At 43.1% G+C, this 18,938-nt stretch overlaps 1 protein-coding gene across 2 annotated transcripts in view; it reads left to right on the forward strand.

Annotated features, from left to right (window-relative positions):
* The window catches only part of KIAA0930 (KIAA0930 ortholog), a 53,100-nt gene that overhangs the window by 13,760 nt on the left and 20,402 nt on the right, over positions 1–18,938 (forward strand). For both annotated transcript variants that reach the window (XM_040062419.2, XM_040062420.2), the window contains exon 2: positions 4,911–5,059. In XM_040062419.2, coding sequence (XP_039918353.1) covers positions 4,911–5,059 — 149 coding nt within the window. The remainder of the gene's footprint in view (positions 1–4,910; positions 5,060–18,938) is intronic.

Genomic DNA, 18,938 nt, shown 5'->3' on the forward strand with positions numbered 1-18,938 from the left:
TTCTCCTCTCTGCTCAGCTTAATGGGTTTCTTCAGCCTCTGAAGCTGGAGAGAAAAGAGGGAAGCAGCTCCTTTTCCCATACTCAAGTGGAGGAAGGGAGGCTGAGTGCTTCCTCAGTTTAGCTAGGAGACGAAAGAGAGCTTCTTCCAGTCTGGTTATCTCCAGACCATTGGATTGCATCCTGCCAAAAGGTTGGTGAGATGGCACAGGCACTGCGAGACTTCCTGAGGCTGTAGCTGCACAGCTGGGGAGCCCAGTGTGTGCAGGTGTGCATTTCCTTGAAATCCTCCCTGGAACCTCCAGCCAGGTTCCACACTCTTTTATGGATTCCTCGGCTCATCTCCAGCTGTTTTCTAAATAAACATATAAACTAGAGATCTCAAGTTTTTTCTGACTGGGATAATACTGAGTCTTCCTGGTCTTGGATTAATAGGTGTGTGCATGCCACACTTGGTGGGGTAGAGCAGTTAACTCTGCTTTAGGGTAAGGAGGAGGGTTGTGTCTGTGGCACCTGGCTTGCCCCTGTTGCTGCTGTTACCATGATGCCTTCCTTTTATAGCCAAAGTTCTGCCAGTAAAATTTATTCCTTCTGTGTCACCTGCCTTCCAACTATTGCTTGCCGCTGAACTTCTGGAAGTTCGCTGGAGTCCTGGTTTAATAAGGTCAAGCTGAAGGGATTAAGTGGTGTCCCTGTCATGGGAAGGAGCCTGAACTTGGGATTTCTGATGATCTGGTTAGCTGGCAACTATCTCTAGAGAGGGAACATCCATTCTGATTTCATGCAGTCGAAACAGCAACCCTGTAACATCTAAGGCAGCTATATGAAGAATATATGAAGCATTTCTTATATTGCCATTGCAGAATACTTGGCTCAACCCAGAACAAAAATTAAGTACAGTGTGAATTGCTTAGAACTCTCATTTCGTCACCATGCTGGGGTTGTGAAGATCTTCATTAGTGTTTAATTAACCCCTAAACATCTAAGGATGGTTATTTTACAGATGATAACTGTGGCAGCGTTGGATGAAATGAGTTTTACAATGTTTCACAGTGAGGAATATCTCCTGGCAGACTAAAGGAATAAAAGCATAGGACAAAAAAACTGTCTAGCTGAAATTATTCTTCTAAGCTCTGAGTTTTACATGCTGAAAAAAATATTATCCACTGAATGGGAAGTCTTTTCTTCTGTTCCTTTGAAGCAAAATAATAACCTGACACTTTCCTTTATCCAATGATTTTTTGGAAAGCATTAAAAAAAATAAATTCACGATTTCCTATGTGGTTATGAAGTCAGTTCCCTGAAATGAATGTTCAGTGTAAAATAATAGGTAAGAAGAAAGACATTTATTACATAGCAGTTGGCATAAATTTTGCTTCTAATGAGGATAAAATACATGTAAATGAATAATTACAGTAATTGTTGTAGTTAGGATTTGTTCATAACAAAGGTCTCATAATTATATAGCCAGCTTTGAGTTTATTAAGATTTATAGTGTGAACTCTTAATTCCAAATCCTTTAGAAGCAGGATTTGCTGGGGGAGGAGCGTTTTCAGGAAGCTGACTTGCTACATGCTCTCAACTGTAGATGTTTCCAGCTTTCTTCTTGGCAAAGCTGGAAGGCTTCCAGTGAGATGCTGTAAATGACCAAAATTACTGTCATGTGGGGATCTAATAGTTGATTAGATCATTCCTAAGTGGACATACTGGATCTGACGGTTTCTGGCTTTAAATTGCAATAGATTCTTCTCTCTCTCAAGTTTTAAGAAGTTCTGGTTACAAATAAAAATGTTGTTGTCTCCTTTGCAAGTTAATGCAATTTAATAGTAGATTTTAAGAGGCTATTTATTTCTTGTGTGCTGTTGCACATCCTCTCTGCTTCTACTAGAACAGAATAGGAGCAGCTGTTTTGCTGTGGTTTGGCTCTTTTTGGCTTCAAGATGAGTCCTTTAGCCACTGCAGTCACAACAGTCACAGCATCCTTAGGCTGGTTTTAATTACAGCAGAATCTGCAAACATCCCTGACGCATGGAGAGGAGTTTTACATCTCCTCAGCTGCGGGTGGGATTGGAATTGACAGGGAGCCAGTGTGGCTCTAAGGGTTTCCAGGGTTTTTCCCCTGCATTGTGCTGCAGTGCTGAAGAAGGTTCAGTGCCGCAGCGCTTTTGTTCCCAGGTTTTCTGTTCAGACTAAGGTTGAATCCCTGGAATCAGTTTGTCCTGTGTTCTCCAGCAAGGGTGAAAGCACACACAAAGTCCTGCTATCCTACCCAGTTCTGTTGTTCTCCTGCAGGTATAACCATCCAGAAATATATATGCTCTCTCTCTCTATATATATATGCTAAATATATATGCTATAGCCACCCCTAAATACTTAGGTGAGCATAGTATTAATTACTGTGGTTTATAGCCTAAAATACACCTGATGGTGTCAGCAGCTCATGGGCAGTTTCTCAGAGTTCTGCATGTACTGTTAGAATCTAGAAGTGATTAATAAACCCTTTTTTATAATGTTGGGTTTGGATAACTTGATTTCGCATTATAAATTTAGGAGTGCCTTGCCTGGAGTTATTTTGTTTCCTTGTCTATGGAACAAATTAAAGCAATGTATTTCTGAACACTAGAGCACTTTCAGAGATGGATCTTACAGAACCTACATTCATTTTTAGTTTTTCCTTTGTCTTAGAACTTCAGAGGAACTCGGGGCCATCCTCTTTCCCTCTTTCCCTCTTTCCTGCTCCCTCCCCATCTAATTAAGGCTGGGAATTCAGGTACTTCAACCCCATGAGATTTAATAAGTGTCTTTGAAACTATGAGTTTGATCACGATGAATGTGTGCCATTTTCTGCTCTTTGCTAAATATAGAGGCAGGACTGGGTCACGGTGTCCTCGGCTGTCACGGGAACCACAGGAACTTTCTTAACCAAGCTGAGCTCTGTCTTAGCTGCAGGGATTTTTGCCTTCACTATTCCAGCTGAGAGGGCTGCTCCTGAACTTAGGAGTCAGCTTTGAATTTCCAGCTGCATATGTGTCAGTGGGTAATTTAGAGCCATTTGTCCTTGTGTCATCAACGTTTGTCCTTAAACCTGAACAGATCTTTTTCTCTTCTTGATGTTCCTGGGTGAATATGCAGACCAGTGATAACCCTGTCCTTTTTCAGACTGGTTTTGTGAGTCTGAGCACACTGGAATCCACTCTTGCATGCTATGCTCTCAGGTGTAACTGTTTGCTATACACAGTCCTGTTCCTCTGTGCCCCGAGGAGACATTCCCATGATGAGGATGCCCAGGATCCTGTATCTGATCTCTCCAGGCTTGATTCCATTTATCCACTGGAAAAAATGGATAGTCCTTAACTACTCAAGTGTTTAGTGCAGATTTTATTCAGGATTACGCAATATGTTCCATGCCTCCTTAAGTAATTGAAACTACTTCAGTGCAGTCAGTGCAAATAAAATAATTGCAGTGTGGCCTGGAATTAACCTGCACTGGGAACTAACTACCTTGGCCTTTTTCTGTTCTCCCTCAGCCTTTCAGGTTTTTTTTTTTAATCAGCTGTATACATATTTTCAAATACTGTCCTGCTTGATGTTGATTAGCATCTTCTGTGCATGGTCCATCAGGGGATTTTTATTGTGGTTTCAATATTACTTTTTTCTTTAGTTTGGAGGCACTTAATGTTTTCCTTTCAGTCACACAATCTGTCTCCTAAAATTTTGAAAGTCTAATCTCCTGCCCACCCCAGTAATTAAAGATTGGAAGAAAGATTTGTCTGGCAAATTCTGCACATGGAGTGAAGTGGGAAAATGTGCTGGGGATGTCTTGTAGAGGGTAGATGTTCTGGAGGAGGGGTTGGCAGTTGCACATGTGTACATACACCTCCACCTGTCTTGCTGTCTTGTACATAATACCCATCCATTATCCCCATTATCCATTTTAGGGTTTTGTTGTTTGCCAGCAATATAATAATTAGTTTGTTTTGGTTTGTTTTTTTTTTAGTGTTTCCTTCCTCACATGTTTAAAACAGCTTGATTGTAACAGCCAATTACCTCTCGGTAGGGCTTTGGGGAGGGGAAGCAATCACTCCATGAAGCAGTAATCAGCTCCCCTTTCACCAGCCACAGTACTGCTTTCTCTTCTTATCTCTAGCAGTACAAAAGGTGCAGCACCCTTTGCTGTTTTATTACAGCTAAGTGCTTTGAAGAGTTTCACAAAATGAGATGTCACCTCTACTGTGACTCCTTTTCTTGGGGAGAGGCCCAACTGCAGTGCTATTGCTGATGCTGATGTCATTTGTCTCCTTGAATGAGACTCCGTGGCATCTTCCTCTTCCCGTTTTTGCCCTTTTCCTCCCACTTTTTATTGTGTCATTGGGATTCAAGGCTTGTGAACTCATCGTTTCCTCGAGTTGGATTTTGTTCCTTTGTCAGAGAGAGGGTGGATTACAGTTATCCCTGTGTTCTTCTTCCTGCGTATTCGTTTGAGGGAGGCATCAGCTGGCGATTCCTGAAGGATTGGCTCGAATCCCCCAAGACCCCATAAAAAAACCCCGTTGGCACCTTGTGGCTTCAGGTCATTAACTGGAGCCTGTGCTGGCCCCACATGTCCTTCGAAGAGTGTGGCTTTGATGTGCTCTCCGTGGAGCATTGGCCCAGCTGCACTTCTTCATGGCCCGGGCAGATCCAGGGGCCGCTCCCAGGCCCTGCCCTGTGCTTGTGGGGCAGAGGGGCAGGTTGGCTGCTGGGATGTGCTTGGCAGTGGCCCAGGGTTGGCTCTGGGCTCGGGCCAGGTGACAGCGCGGTCTGGGCACCATGGGAGGACGCGGAGCTCCAGTCCTGGTGTCGTGTTAAGCACAAGCAGAAGCGACATCCTCGTTCACAACCCTTCCTTCCCCTTTCCTTTATGCCCCTCTAGGGTGTTTCAAAGATGACCGTATCGTGTTCTGGACTTGGATGTTCTCCACGTATTTCATGGAGAAGTGGGCTCCCCGGCAGGACGACATGCTCTTCTACGTCCGACGGAAACTGTCCTACGTCAGCGGGGAGAGCACCGAGGGTAAAAAGGTGAGCTGGGGTGTGTTTTAACTTGGGAGGGTTAAGGTAACGTGGGATTTGGTGTCGCAGAGTACCTGACACGTCTGAAGGATTGCAAACCAAGGATAAGGAATTTCCAGCTCTGCTCACCACAAGCTGCTATACGGAATTGATCCATAAGGAAATGCCACGGTTAAGGTTGTGGACGCCAGTGGCCCTGCTTTGGCAAGGGGGTTGGACTGGGTGATCTCCAGAGGTTTCTTCCAACCCTAATGATTCTGTAACATCAGCAGCAGGGTAAATGAAGTGCACTATCATAGACTCGAGAAAATCAGAAAGCTTGCCTGCCTTTTTGGAAAGCTGATTTTCGGTTTGCTTTTCAGTGATGATACTTTATAAACTCAAAGCATAAGTCCTTACGAAGGGAGAAAAAAAGGAGAAGGAAGATGGTCATACTGGTGTTTCTAGAAGAAAACTGGCTGAGATTACCAGAGCATCACCTGTTGGGTGTACTCAGCTGCAGAATATAAGCAGCCTTTTGGAGTGGGATACAGCAATGACAAAGAGCAGAGAAACTACTGTGTTCTCATTGTCTATATTTAAGACAAAATGCCCCTCATAAAGAACTATTGTTCCTTGCAAACATAGTCAGGTGTCCTAGTGCTGCTGCACATTTCCCCGTTAGAGATCTGAGGAACTTCTTAGCATTCCACGGCAGTTTTAATCTTAGGTGAGGGAAACATAAGCAAGAGGTAGGATGGCTTTATTGGGATTTAAGGTTGTAGACTGCAGGAAGGTAAATGTAGGAGGAAAAGATGGGGATTAATTTCCTGACACGTGTAAATAATTTACACTCTTGTTGAATCACAGGTATTTGTGCATGGTGTTTGTAGCCAGCTATACAAGAGTTCTCTGGTTTCAAATGTGGTGGTGTACAGAACCACAGTTGTCAGCCTCCCTTGAGAAAAAGATTCCAGAAGGTTTTCCCATGCTTTTGATGAAGATACAGAAAATGGACAGCATTATCTTCTCTTTTCTCCCTGGCCCTCCAATTTGAGTCATGACAACCACTAAGGAGAAGATGGCAAAAATATGTTTCTTTCTCTATCAGATGAGTGGTTTAGTCTTCAGCTAGTGTACTTGGAGCTTTAAGGCTTGTGGGGGAAACTTCCATCCTGGTTGTTGTTTAAGTGACTATAAAAGCATCCCTTTTTCACATCAAATGATACTATGGCTTTGTTCAGCCTGGTAAAAGCATGGGTTGTTTAACCTCTTGTCCTTCTCAACAAGGATAGTGTTGAGAGACAGCCTAGTTGCTCAAATCCATTCACAGACCCCTGATCACTCTGTTGAGCTGATTCATTAGCTTGAAGTGCTTGCGCCTCTTGTGGATAGGCAGCAGTGACATAAACCCTTGCATTTGCTCTCAGAGCATTATTTAAGCTTTCTAAAAGCACCATAAATAATTTTTATTTGTGAGCAGGTTGCGTAAGTGGTGGTTGCTACAAAATCAGCATCAGTTAATCATGTGTGGTAACAGCTGGGACGGGGAATGGGCCTTAAAGCAAAAGCAGCATTTTGTAACTCTCCCGTGGCCGGCTGTATATTGCATGGCTTCTGAGAATTGAACCTTTCCTGTGACTTTGAAGTATTTCAATTGCTTTGTGAAACTTCATGGTTGGTGATTCGTTGGTACTTGTTCAACTGCCCTCCTGTGTGATTTCACTTGACTGCTTTGTAGTTCCAACTATTTTATCTGATTTTTGAATCTGTCCAGTGCAGTGAGACACCAAACAACTACTCCTACGCTTTGAATTATGACTACAGGGGTTTTCAATTTACTTTGTAGTTTTGGACATTCTTTCTTGAATAATGATGCCAAAATGCCAAAGCCATACTGTTAAAGGGGAGGGAGATGGAGGCTGGTATCTGTAGAAGATGGAAAGAAGTGCATCCCACCAAACTGTGCTCTCATTTAGATTTCCAGGAGTAGACTGAAAAGGCAAATGAAGGGGAGAATTCAGAGTCGTTTTGGGGACATTTAGGACTAGAAGTGGAGCTGTGCTGCTGGCTCCTGCTTTATGACAGGCTGAGCTGAATGGTCTGGTGATGATTCCTTCATGGACTGCATTGAGCATGACTTTGTATTCTTCGTAGTGAAGCAATTTCATTGAAGTTCTTCCACAAACACCACTACATATGTGCTCTGTGCTTCGCTGGCTGCTGCAGGTTTTGGCTGAAGAGTGCTGGCAGAGGTGACTCGTTGTCCCGTGTCAGCTCGGAACGTTAGTTTATGTTCGTGAAAATGAGATCTGTGCAGCTTTGAGGATAGCAACCATCATACTGATGACAAGGACAGAAGGGGTTGGGTGGGGACAGGCTGTTTGTTTGTTTGTTTGAATGCTGACCATGGTGGTGTTTGTTTGTGTCATTTCCATGCCCTGGTGTGATGGTATGTATGAAACAAGTGTCAATGGATCCAGTGGTTCCCAGGCTTTGGTGCCTGTCCTGTGTGCTTGTGGGTTTGGGTTTTTCTGTGCTTACTGGAGCTGAAGAGTGTTGGCAATAACATTTGATTTTAAATTGAAGTGTAACAGAGGGTAAGCAGAAAAAACCTGATAGGATTGAGATGAGATGTTCTGCTCAGTTTTAAGACTGAACGAGAAGGGCTTTGGATGCAGCTTAGCCACGACAGCTTGAAGCAGCAAATTGTACCATTTGGTATGTCCAGTAGATGCTGGTGGTAAACTTCTGTACCATCATGAATTTTATTTTAAAAAGCCTTTTATATTATCTGCTTTGCACTCTGCCTGGTCTAAGTGACTTTCCATTTGCTTTTCTTTTCCTTCCCACCAGTTTCTAAACTGGGCATAGATGGGTGAAACAGCAATTAAGCTCCTAATATGTGAATGCCAGGGCAGAACTGCCATATTGAATTCTGGGCTGTATCCACTACACAGACTTGGATCCCAGAGAAGTACTTTTAATTCTGTCTTTCCTTGGCACATCACAGTAACGCTCTTGCAGTTTTTCTTGCCGAGTTTTGAAGATACGTCTTCTCTTGGTGTCTTTAAGCAAAACCACAGACCCCCTGTGTTGTGTTCTTTGCAGACCAAGGCACTGTGTAGCTTTTCCCGAGGTTAAGGAATTTAGCAGGGTTCTGTAAAGTGAAATCCCTTTGACCTGTCACTCTTTATTAAGTCAAGACTCAAAAACCGCTTTGCTGCTGCCTCTCATGCCAGCTGATGTGACCTACTGGAAGATGTAAGCCCCCATCCTCACTTCCAGAGGGTCTTGGACATCGCAGGTTTGAAAGGTTAACATGGTTGGACTTGGGATTATGATTTTAAAATGCTGTCAGGTCAAGATTGAGTATCTCTGATCTTTCTGTAGAGAGCAGCTTTACTTTCTCCTGGGAATCCAGAAGGTGCAAGTATAGAGTGTTACACAACTGGGAAACAAAGATAAAACTTCATCAAGTTGTGTTCTGCTTTTCGTCATGCCTTGTCACCTGAAAAGGTGCCATATCTATAGGGCAAAGCATTAAAAAAGATATATGTAAGATACCCTGGGCATATGTCCTGAGCTTGCCTGAATATTGGAGTAGTTCCTATTTTCTTCAGCATCCTATGAATGTGGAGGAGCAGAGTTGCTGCCAAATGGACAGGACAGTCATTAGGATTAAGTTTCCAAAAAGCTTAAGCTACTGATGTTGTGACTGCAGCTTCAGAAACGGAACTGAACAGAGCCATGGTTCTCATGTTTGTGTGCATCTGGACCTGTGACTCAACAAATACTGCTTGTGGTGTGACCAGTCAGTTTCCAAACCTGAATTCCTTCAAGCACATGACTGGCACAGAAGATCACAAGATTTTCCTGACTGAATCTGTAATTCACTGTCACCGTCTGGCTGCTTGGAGGATTCATCAACCTCAACTCAGCATCTAATAAAAATACAAGTTTCAAGGATGTTTCATTGCTGGCTCTGTTCCAGTGTTGGGGTTTTTCTCAGCACAGGAAGCAAACAGGATGCCTCCAGAAGAACTCTATACTTCGTGGCAGTCCTGTGCCACCACCCAAATGCTGAAGAGAAACAAATGGCCAAAAATTGCATTTTTTGCTGAAAAAGTTTTCTCCTTGTTCATGGGTAGTATGTGGGAACAAACAATGATTCCAACACATCCAAGTTGATACTTGGCTCTTGTGCCTCAGCTCTTCCATTGTGCTGAACTTGTAGAGGTGTTGCAGTAAGCAGGAACATTGGCTCCCGCAGAATTCAGCCCTGGTGCTTTCATTTTGAAATATGAAAAAGGAACCCTGATGTCCTCAGGTTGATACTCTGATTTTTTTGTAAGGAGCTCAACATCTTCAGTCTAAAGGCCTTTCTTTTGTAGTTCCCCTTACCAGAAATCCCTGTGCCTTCTCGTGCTACTTTGATTGTCTAAATGTGTGAGCATAGAGGAGCATAGCTACCTGAGAGCCTCTATTCTTGATGCACTTATAAAATCATCCAGGCTGGAAAAGACTTTTAAGGTCATCAAAGCCATCTCCATTTCTTCTGTGTACTGTAGCAAAATGCTTGGAAAAAAAGCCAGGGGAAGAAAACTCCATGATGAGTGTGACAGAAACATCTTTTCCAACAGAATGATCCAGGCTGTCTGTGACCTGCACTATGCTTGTGTCACACGTGGCAGGCATACACCAGTCAGAGTGGTAATGCTCTCATCTTCTGCCCCATTTCCAGAGTAAATTCCAGTCTGAGACAAAGCAAGTATACAGCTGAAATACTTTCACAGTATCACAGTTGCAACATTCCAGACTCAGGAAGGGATGTGGGCTGCAGGGGCATTTTTAATGAATTGGTGTACATTGCTTCCAGTCGCTGAAGAACTCTTCTGAAGCAGTAACATAGGGTGACAAGAAAGCCAGAATCAGATGTGATTTTAATATGAATGGCACTGAAACGTGGCAGCCAAGAACAATGCTCTGTTCTCTGCTACAGAGAGCAACTTCATTGGGAAGGGAAGAAGCCCAGACCCAGTTTTCCTATCTGATGAATTGTGCTGAATAATTCAGTATCAGAAATGCATCATATCTGTCTGAGTCACTGGGGAGTGGAGGGACAGAAGAGCACTGCTAGGCTGGGCTTGCATCCTGGAAAAGCTAAAAGTGTCTCCTTAGAACTAGATTTTTGAGGTCCTTTTCCCTTTAGTAATTTCAGTTATGGTTGGTTGAAGTCAACTTTTGATTCTGTGAGTCCTGTTAGCGTCTCTCAGTTTTGTAATTTGCTTATTCTTATCACTTCAGAATCTTTTTCATATACAACGTGCAAATACTGAAAGCAGATGTGTAGGCTTGTTAAATCCTTTGTTTTCTGTGGTTGTGACTTGCCAATCAGAAGGAATGTCTTTTGCTTCTTGAAAAGAAGAATACTTTTGTAAGAGCTGTAATTAACTTTAAGGTGATTTATTTAATATTGAGATATAAACTTCCGTAACAATAAGAAGAAAGCGAGAATTCAGTGAGAAAACGCAATCTCAAGGCAGTTACAGGATCTAAAAAAGGTGGTTGGTGTTGTGCCCTCAGATGAGGAGGGTGAGCAGGTTTTTTTCTAGAGTGATGAAGGGCAAAGGTTATAGGAGAATTTTCTGTCTTTGAAGATGGAGGGAGCTGCTGTTTCTAGCTGCCTTGCCCTCCATGCCTTTTACTCTTGTTCTCATTAAGAGCTAAGTGGAATCTGACTTTTGAACTTCACCATTCAGTTCAGAGCTACTCGTAGACCAGTGTCTGCTCTTCCCCCAAAAGGACACTTGGGTGGGAGGAGAGGTCACCAAGAAATCAAAGCTGGGAGATGTTTGCAGTGATACCTCACCTTCTCTAAAAGTTAGGATAACGAGCAGTGTAATTAACCCTAAATTCCAGGGGCTGGACTTGACAAATCAGAGCAGTTCTCATTCTAAGGTAAACTAAATTGTTAACTCCAGGGCAGTCTAAGGTCATTAAGTCACTGCCTGCAACCAGATCCATAAATGACTGGAGAAAAGATTAGGTTGTAAGGAATTAGAGGAATTACAGCAGCGCTAAAACCCATGTGAATTGTAGGAATAGCTTTGCAGGACTGAATATCAAGAGGAGTAAAGGCTACACGTGAGTTGACTTTGTTGTTTCAAGCTGAGACTGCAACTGCAGTTGTTTGGTGGAGTCAGTAAGGGATCCAGTGTGTGTGTGCAGCTCCTTCTGAGAGCCCCAGGCTGCGTCCCATCAGTACCTAGAAGGTACCAGGGTGAGATAATAAAGTGGTGGAAGATCAAAATTTTAGCGTATCTTACCCAGAGTTTTGTTCCAGGAAGAAAGCTCAGCTTTGCTCTCCTTCACAACTGTGTGAGGCTTTCTCCCTAAGAGCCTTTGGCTAGTTGCTCTGGGGTGGTTTTCTGTTCCCTGATTGTCTGCTCTGTGCCCAGAAATGGGTGCTGTAGCTTTATGGTGGGGACAGGGGATCCTTGGGGCTCTTGCATGGGCTTTTTTCAAAGCCTCACTCCCAGGTGGCAGCGTTACTTTGTTCCTTAGCTAGCTTGGGTTTTTATTAGCTTAGGCAAGAAGGTTTTTTTTTCCTTATCCCTGGCCTTGGAGACTGCGACAGTAATCCTTCAGAGACCTTTGTTTTTTTTTCTGAACTGTTTGGTTTGGTTTTAGTCCGAGATCAGAGAATCTCAGGAGATGAATCAGCCAGGGGATGGGCAGGAAGCTGAGGGGCTGCTCCATCTCAGCCCCTGATCTCAGAACAGCCAAGCCAGCAAAAGAAAGGGTATGGGAAATCATGCTCTGAAAGCCAGTGTTGACAGAGGAGACAGAGCAGTCCTGCAACTTTATTTGAATAAAGGGAGAGAGTCCACCGGAGCACATCCCCGTGGGGTTTTCTCTCACGAGGTTTTGGAGGATGCAGCCTCCTTTCATCCTGAATTCCCAGCTGCATGTTGCCCTCTTTCCTTCCCCGTTGGCTGAGGTCCTAGGAAGGTACAGCCTTCCCAAACCACCTACCCCATATCCCCCCTTGAACCTGGCATTTTACCCCAACGTTCAGAAGTTCAGGCTTGTGCAGACCCACTTGCCTGTTTCAGGAATCAGACTGTCTGGGTTCTGCAACAAACCTGCTGCTTGAAGTTAACAGAGGCATTAAACCCATTTCAAAGATGGTAACACCCATACCTTCACCCATCAGGTAGTTTGTAAAGACATTTCCCTATCAAAAGGACCCTAAATCCAGCAGCTTCATCTGCTGTGAAGAGGAGACCAACATCAGACATTCACCAGGTTCCCATTTGGTTTTGCCCCAGCTGCTGTGTGCACCCTTTGGTTCTTTTTCCCTCCCTGAGACAAAAGCCAATGGCACTTTCTTCTTCCTCCCCACCATGCTGTGGCTGTTGTGGTTTTTTTGTTCTGGTGGGGGGCAAGGTTTGCCAGTTCAGTATCTAACATTTATTCAGCATTTTTCCCGTGCTGTGTTGACACTGTTTGTCAACAAACAGTTGGGTTTTTTCACTTTCATCCACTAATGTTAATCTCTCCTTGGCAGAAAGGGATTGTTGGAACCCCTTTTTTGTTAGAGGAAACACTCATTCCAGAGTGTTCTTCTCCTAGACTTTTCTCTTAAACGAGACACTAGCACAAGGAAAACTTCCCAAGGTTTGTGATCACTTGGTTGTACATAGGGGTTGTGGGCACAGAATTCAAGTAATGGACACAGAAGCGATTTTTTCGAAATGGGTGGTTTGTCTGTAGCTGAACTTTGCTTCTTGCACAGTTTGCAGTTCCTTTAATGCAGTGGGCTTTCCTTCAGCTTTATAGCTATGGTGGGTGTGGAGTTGCCATGGTTACTGGGCATTATGCTACCTTTATGTGGGCTCCAGAGTGTGTTTTGGAAGGATCAGGTGCAACTTCGCAATAATTGATAATATCCAGAAAAAGGGAATAGAAATTTTGTCTTGGAGGGTGTTCTTTACACTGTCCTCTGCTGTTAGCACCAGTGGAAATTTCAGTAGCCATAATTCTAAGAAAGCTTCTCCATATAACATCTGAAAGAATCTTTCTTTTTCATTTAGGACATTTAGGCTTCTCTGCATGCTCCAGAAAACAGCAGGCTCCTTTGATTTCCTTCCCATTTAGCAGAGACAGGGATGTCACTGGCGAGCAGATGCATGAGCAGATGGGTTTTCATGGCCAACTGGCCAGCCCAGCTTGTGTCCTGTTGAGTATCTGTTCTCCAGCACTGCTGGGCACTGAAAGTGGCTCTGCACGTCTGGGGCTCCCCAGCTTGTTAAAACACAGGAAGCACAGCTCCTGGGATATTAGACCAACAACCCCCATGCTGTTTGTGGGGGTTGTTTGGTCTGAGAAAATGCCCTTTTCCAGTGGCAAAGGGTCCAGGCAACTCATGAAATAGTATTTTTTTTTTTTCCTGAGTGGAATCATGCTGTTGATGTGTATAGAGAAGGAAGCCAGGAGTGACTGGTGTCTCCATATCTGGAGGTGGGGTGTTTTGCCAAAAGAGCTTGGTGCTGCAGGGAAGGTTTGGATGTGTTTTGGTGACTTTTGGTAGGTCACTGTCTGTGTAACCAACCTTGCTGAAGCTGGAGGAAGTGCTAACAGCTAGAGAGAGACATTGCAAAGATTGCAGTGTTTGGCACACAGACCTGCATTGCTTCTGGTTTCAGGCACTTTTATGTGCAGTGTTTCCTTTTTTTAGTGAATTACCTGCACCTTCTCCTGCAGAGCCAGATGAGCAGGAATCACTGCACACAAACCCATCCAAAGCTGGGCAGCTTTGGCTCACACTGAATCTACCTTCTGCTAATCTCAAACTGGGCATCTGCTGGTAAAAACACCATGAAATGTTCAACCTAGGAAGAGTGCTCTGCATTAAATCAGGGTATCATGGCTTACTAATTTTTTTCAATTTATTTTTTTTTAATTGGAGAAATCAATATAATCCATCCTTTCCCCATTACTAGTGTACTAAATTAGCTTAGAACATTTGTGAGGCTGAGTCGAACCTTAAAGTCTCCACATCTTTATCTAAAATAATACTTTTAAAGTTATGAGGGTATATATATGTATTTTATTCTTTTAGTTTACTTCATTAGGAGCAAGCCTACTTGGGTTTGAAGTGTTCAGGAGCTATGGTGAAAGTAAAGAAACTGAAGGTCCTTTATCATTTGCATTCCAACGGAGGTACACTGCTATCTGAGGTTATCACACCCTTTTTTAGGACTCCTCTAAGCATTCCAGTAACTTATTATAGCTTGAAGCATCTCCAAAGCACATTCTATCAGTGATAGTCTCGGTGATGCTGCAGAAATCCATGAGTTTTGAGACTCCATTGGAGATACTGCATTATAAGGGTACTGGGGAGCTGAGGTTTGGGTTGAGAGTTGATGTCTTTGTGTACATTGGGGAAAAAATAGATTAAGTTTTGTTGCAGAAGGAGCCAAATATGACTACTTATGTCCCAAAGTTTGTTCTTGCTGTCTAACCGGGCGATTTTAATAAAAAGCTTCTTTAGTCACAAATTCTCTCTTTCACATCCATAAACTCCCTTACTACAGTAGTACCTCTGGTGCTGTGTAAAGCGGTTCAGGTTACTTGAAATGTAACTTGAAGTGTACTTCTTTGTTGTACTTGGCATATTTTTTAGGATTTTTTTCTTTTAAGACATCTTTCATTCCCAGGCTCATGCTGTGGTAATCCATAGGTCCTGGTATCAAAGGGATCTGTTTTCCTGCTGCTGTAAGTTGAGTTGCTGGAGTGAGGAGAAAGGATGGCACAAAGAAATCCCAGCTGTGTGATGAGGTGCTTAAATAAGTGTCTGTGGAGCTACAAATATTGGCTATCCAAGAGAAGTGTTGTCTGGAAATGGAGATTGTGCTCTGCAGTGGTAATACCAGTAAGCTCAGGTAATGTCTACCGAGGTTATACCATTTAAAGTATTTAGTAGGAAGAGAGATTTTTGAAGTGCAAGGAAGTAAAACAAGTGGCTGATGGTTAATGCACAAGAAAAGAGCAGAAGAATCTAGGGCTGCTTGGGGGTGGGTCTGAAGCATGGAAGAAAAAGTCTTTTGTTCCTTTGGTCGATGAATTTAGAAGAAGCATTTAATTTGGTTTGAATTCAAGACATCATTTTGAAATGACACCTTTCTGCTCCAGAAAAGAGAGGTAAAAGGAAGTACCTGGATAAATGTGAGAAAGATGCTTCTAATGTTGAAGTCAAGAGAGCTGGACATGCTCTGTGATGAGACTTTTCAAACCTGAGCAGATGCTGGGGCATCATCCTGATTTCATAGCAGATGGATCCATTTGAAAAAAGCTTTTTACTTTTGTCATTTTTTTCCTGGTGTTTTGAAGCAAACCTGTCATTGTAAGATCCTAGAAATCAAATTTTGGTGTCTGTATTGCAGCTGGCTCTGGGGATAGTGGAAGTATTTTCTTGTTGTACTTGTGTTTGTGGAAAAAGTCTTGAATTTTGTTCCCTGTGTCTTTTTCCTCTCCCTTTTCATTTTCAACCCTCTCCCTTTTGCTCCTTTTTAGTGAATGTGGTCTGAAAAAAAACCTGGAAAATTGTTCTACTTATAAACAGACCATTAGACTTCTATTTAGAAGAAAACCAAAATCTGAGGTTTTTTGTCTGGCTTCTTACTGCCAACAAAATACTGTTTGTACCCCATCGCAAAGAGTTTAAACCTGGACTGGAGTCTTAAATTGATTTTTCCGTGTTTTATGATGAAAATGTTCCAGCTATCTGAAAGTGGCTAACTTAAGATGTGCATTATGTAACACCAAGAGGGTGACAAAGGAGCACAGGTTCTGAGGTGGTGCCTAATGAGAGGCTCAGAGGTCTCCTAAAAGTATTTCTTCTGGTTTATGTAAAAGATTAGCAAAGACTAACACATGACAAAAAAAAAAAAAAATCAAAACAAACAAACAAAACTGAGTATTCAAGATATTCTTCATATATATATATATATATAAATTGGCATGACAAGATCCAGAGGCTGGCAAAAGGAAAGCAGCTGAATTGAATGAAGCTGCGCACTTGGAGCCAAGAGGATGATTAATCATTGGTATGAGTTTTCAAAGCAAGGGATTTTCCCAGGTACTGTCTAGTCAAAGGCCATTCAACCTTTGGGGTTTGTGAGGAAGTAACATGGTAAAATGTCCATGGCATGCAGGAGGTCAGCCTGGCTGAAGTCCTTCTCCTGTACAGCTGTAGCTCAGGAACCCTGTGAAAACTTGATCCAAAGGTGACATTATGGATTTCAGCTCCAGAAGCTGACTTGAATCAGCAAATATCTAGCTTGGCTTTTGGATTTCACTGGGAATAAATAATTAGTACTTACATAGTTGTTTCTATTAATAACTTCACATGCTTGCAGGAGGGCACATCTGATCTAGAGCCAGGTAAACAAGCACAAAGTGGCCAAGTGAGTCAGCAGCAGACCTGGAAGAGACCCAGTGTCTCCTGGATGCCAGGCTGGGACAGATTTGTTTTCCTGGGAGGACTCAGCTGTCTGAAATCCAGCATGTTCTCTAGTCCATGGAGAGCTGTGATTCACGGAGATCCACTCTGTCCTGACCCACAGGTTGTGCACAGGGAAAAAAATGGTTAATGAAAGCCCTTTTCCTGTCAGTATCTGTGATAGACTTGCAAGGCATTCCATGAAAGAGCTGTTGAGCACTGGCACTGTAATTGCTGGGGAGAAGTTGTTCATGTGTGGATGAATTTCACCAGGAGAAAGAATTAGTGGCTGACTTCTGCAGAGAGAGGTTTAAACTTCAGGGTTAGGAGGTGATTAACTACTACTTGGCTTAAAATAAAAGCTCCGTGGATACAGAGGCAGGAGACACTGCAACAGTGTCTGCTGTGCACGTGGTTTTGCTTTCCCTGGGGTTACTTAGAGCTGGAGTTTTACCCTGCCTTCACCCTCTTTCCTCACTGCTTCTTTTCTTCAGAGACAGGATGGCTATTATTTCAGAAATATCACAGGATATTTCTGGAATTTTGTTCATGTCATGTTTCTGTGCTTTTAGGCTCCTTTATTTGGAGATTAAACTAAATTAGATTGTTTTCCTCATCTGCCCATATCTTTAGTTTTTTGCAGTGACTGTCATTAGTTTGTGTAATTACACTGCTAATAAAAAATCACGGATGGGAACGCTGGAAGAAATAAAAACAAACCAAAAGAAGAATGATGTCTCTATACTTTTTAAAAAATATATATTTTTAAGTTTAAAAATTAATGGTTAAGACCAGCATGTTCAGCTTTCATGGTATCTGATAATAGTGGCAATCCTGAGATTTTACTGTTTCTCTGATCATCACTATGCTTTGCTATTCTAGCTTTTTTTTTTTTTTATTGTAGTTTGTATTGGAAGTGTCAAACTACATTCACCTCAGTGTACTGCTTCATCATTTTATATTTGTCTCAACTGCTTCTGTTTGTCAGGATGGGTAGAGTTGTTCCCGTGTTCTGAGATTATTTGTGGGTTTTCATTTGCTTGGTTTTTAGTACAGCTGAAAATCTTACATGTAGTTGTGTCTAATCAGTAGTTCCAGAGTGAATCCTTTAGAAGAATTTGCAGGATGTTGATGCTGGCAGGTGCCCACTGGCTCTGCTCCATCACTGGGCAGGGCAGAGAAAATACAGCTAAAGGCTGGTGGGTCAGGATAAGGGCAGGGAGAGATTCCTCACTGGTTACTGTCACAGGCGAAACAGACTTAACTTAGGGAATTGAATTTATTGGCAATGAAAAATAAAACTAAATCTTAAAAACACCTTCTCCCCACCCCTCCCTTCTTCCTGGCCTTCTTTCCTGGTTTTTTCTACCTCTTCACCCCTCCGGCAGCACAGGGTCATGGAGACTGGAGGTTCTGGTAAGTTCCTCACGCATTGCCTCCACGTTTTTGTCCTTAGTACGTGGGCTCATCACACTCTTTCCCTGATTTAGGGTGGGATGCCTCCCATGGGAGAGTCCTTCAGGGTCTGCTCCAGTGTGGATCCATTCCACAGGGTCCGTCCTCCAGGCACAGGCTGTTCCAGTTTTGGTTCCCCACAGGGTCACGAATCCTGCCAGCAAACCTGCTCCAGCCTGGGCTCCTCTCTCTCAGATACTGCCAGGAACCTGCTCCATTGTGGATTTTCCAGCCTCTCTCAGGCATCTACCTCCCCTTTCTAAACCTGTTATTCCTGAGGTGCTGCCGCTCTCATGGACAGGCTCAGCCTTGGCCATCCTGGAGCTGCCTGGCATTGGCTCTGCTGCAAACAGGGGAAGCTTCTGGCAGCTGCTCACAGGAGTCACCTCTGTAGCTCCCTTGCTACCAAAACCTGGCCATGTAAGCCCAGTACAAAGGGGTTTCCAAAGTATCCTCTGTGGAGCACACATCCCCAAGGGACACATGATGTGATTCTTGGGTATGGTCCTGTACAAGAGTTGGACTGGATGATCTTTGTAGCTCTCTCCCAAGTGATTTAATTTTTGGACTTTGTCTTCCCAGATACTCTCATGCCAATGGAAAATAAGCTATAGCTCTGGGCTGGATTGTGTTGAGCATTAGTGTAGTGACATGCTTGATTCCAAGGGGTTGTGTTAAGAGAAGTATGTATGTGTGTGAATCCCTGATTTTATTAATTTCATTTTTGCTGAAACATACCTGTTACAAAAAATAACTCCTGTCCAAAACTGAGATTCTCCTGCACAGAGAGGTTTTCCTGCCTTTCTTCCTTGTTTGCTTATACATCCCATGTTTCCCTAGTTCATTTGCACTCAAAGCCTTGCATCGTCAGCAAAATCTGACCCTGACAGAAAACTAGGATGCTACGTGATGTGCAGCTTCTGATACCACTTTTATGTTTGGAAA

This window comes from Hirundo rustica, chromosome 4 (assembly GCF_015227805.2).
Source record: "Hirundo rustica isolate bHirRus1 chromosome 4, bHirRus1.pri.v3, whole genome shotgun sequence".
In the NCBI taxonomy this organism is placed as follows: domain Eukaryota; kingdom Metazoa; phylum Chordata; class Aves; order Passeriformes; family Hirundinidae; genus Hirundo; species Hirundo rustica.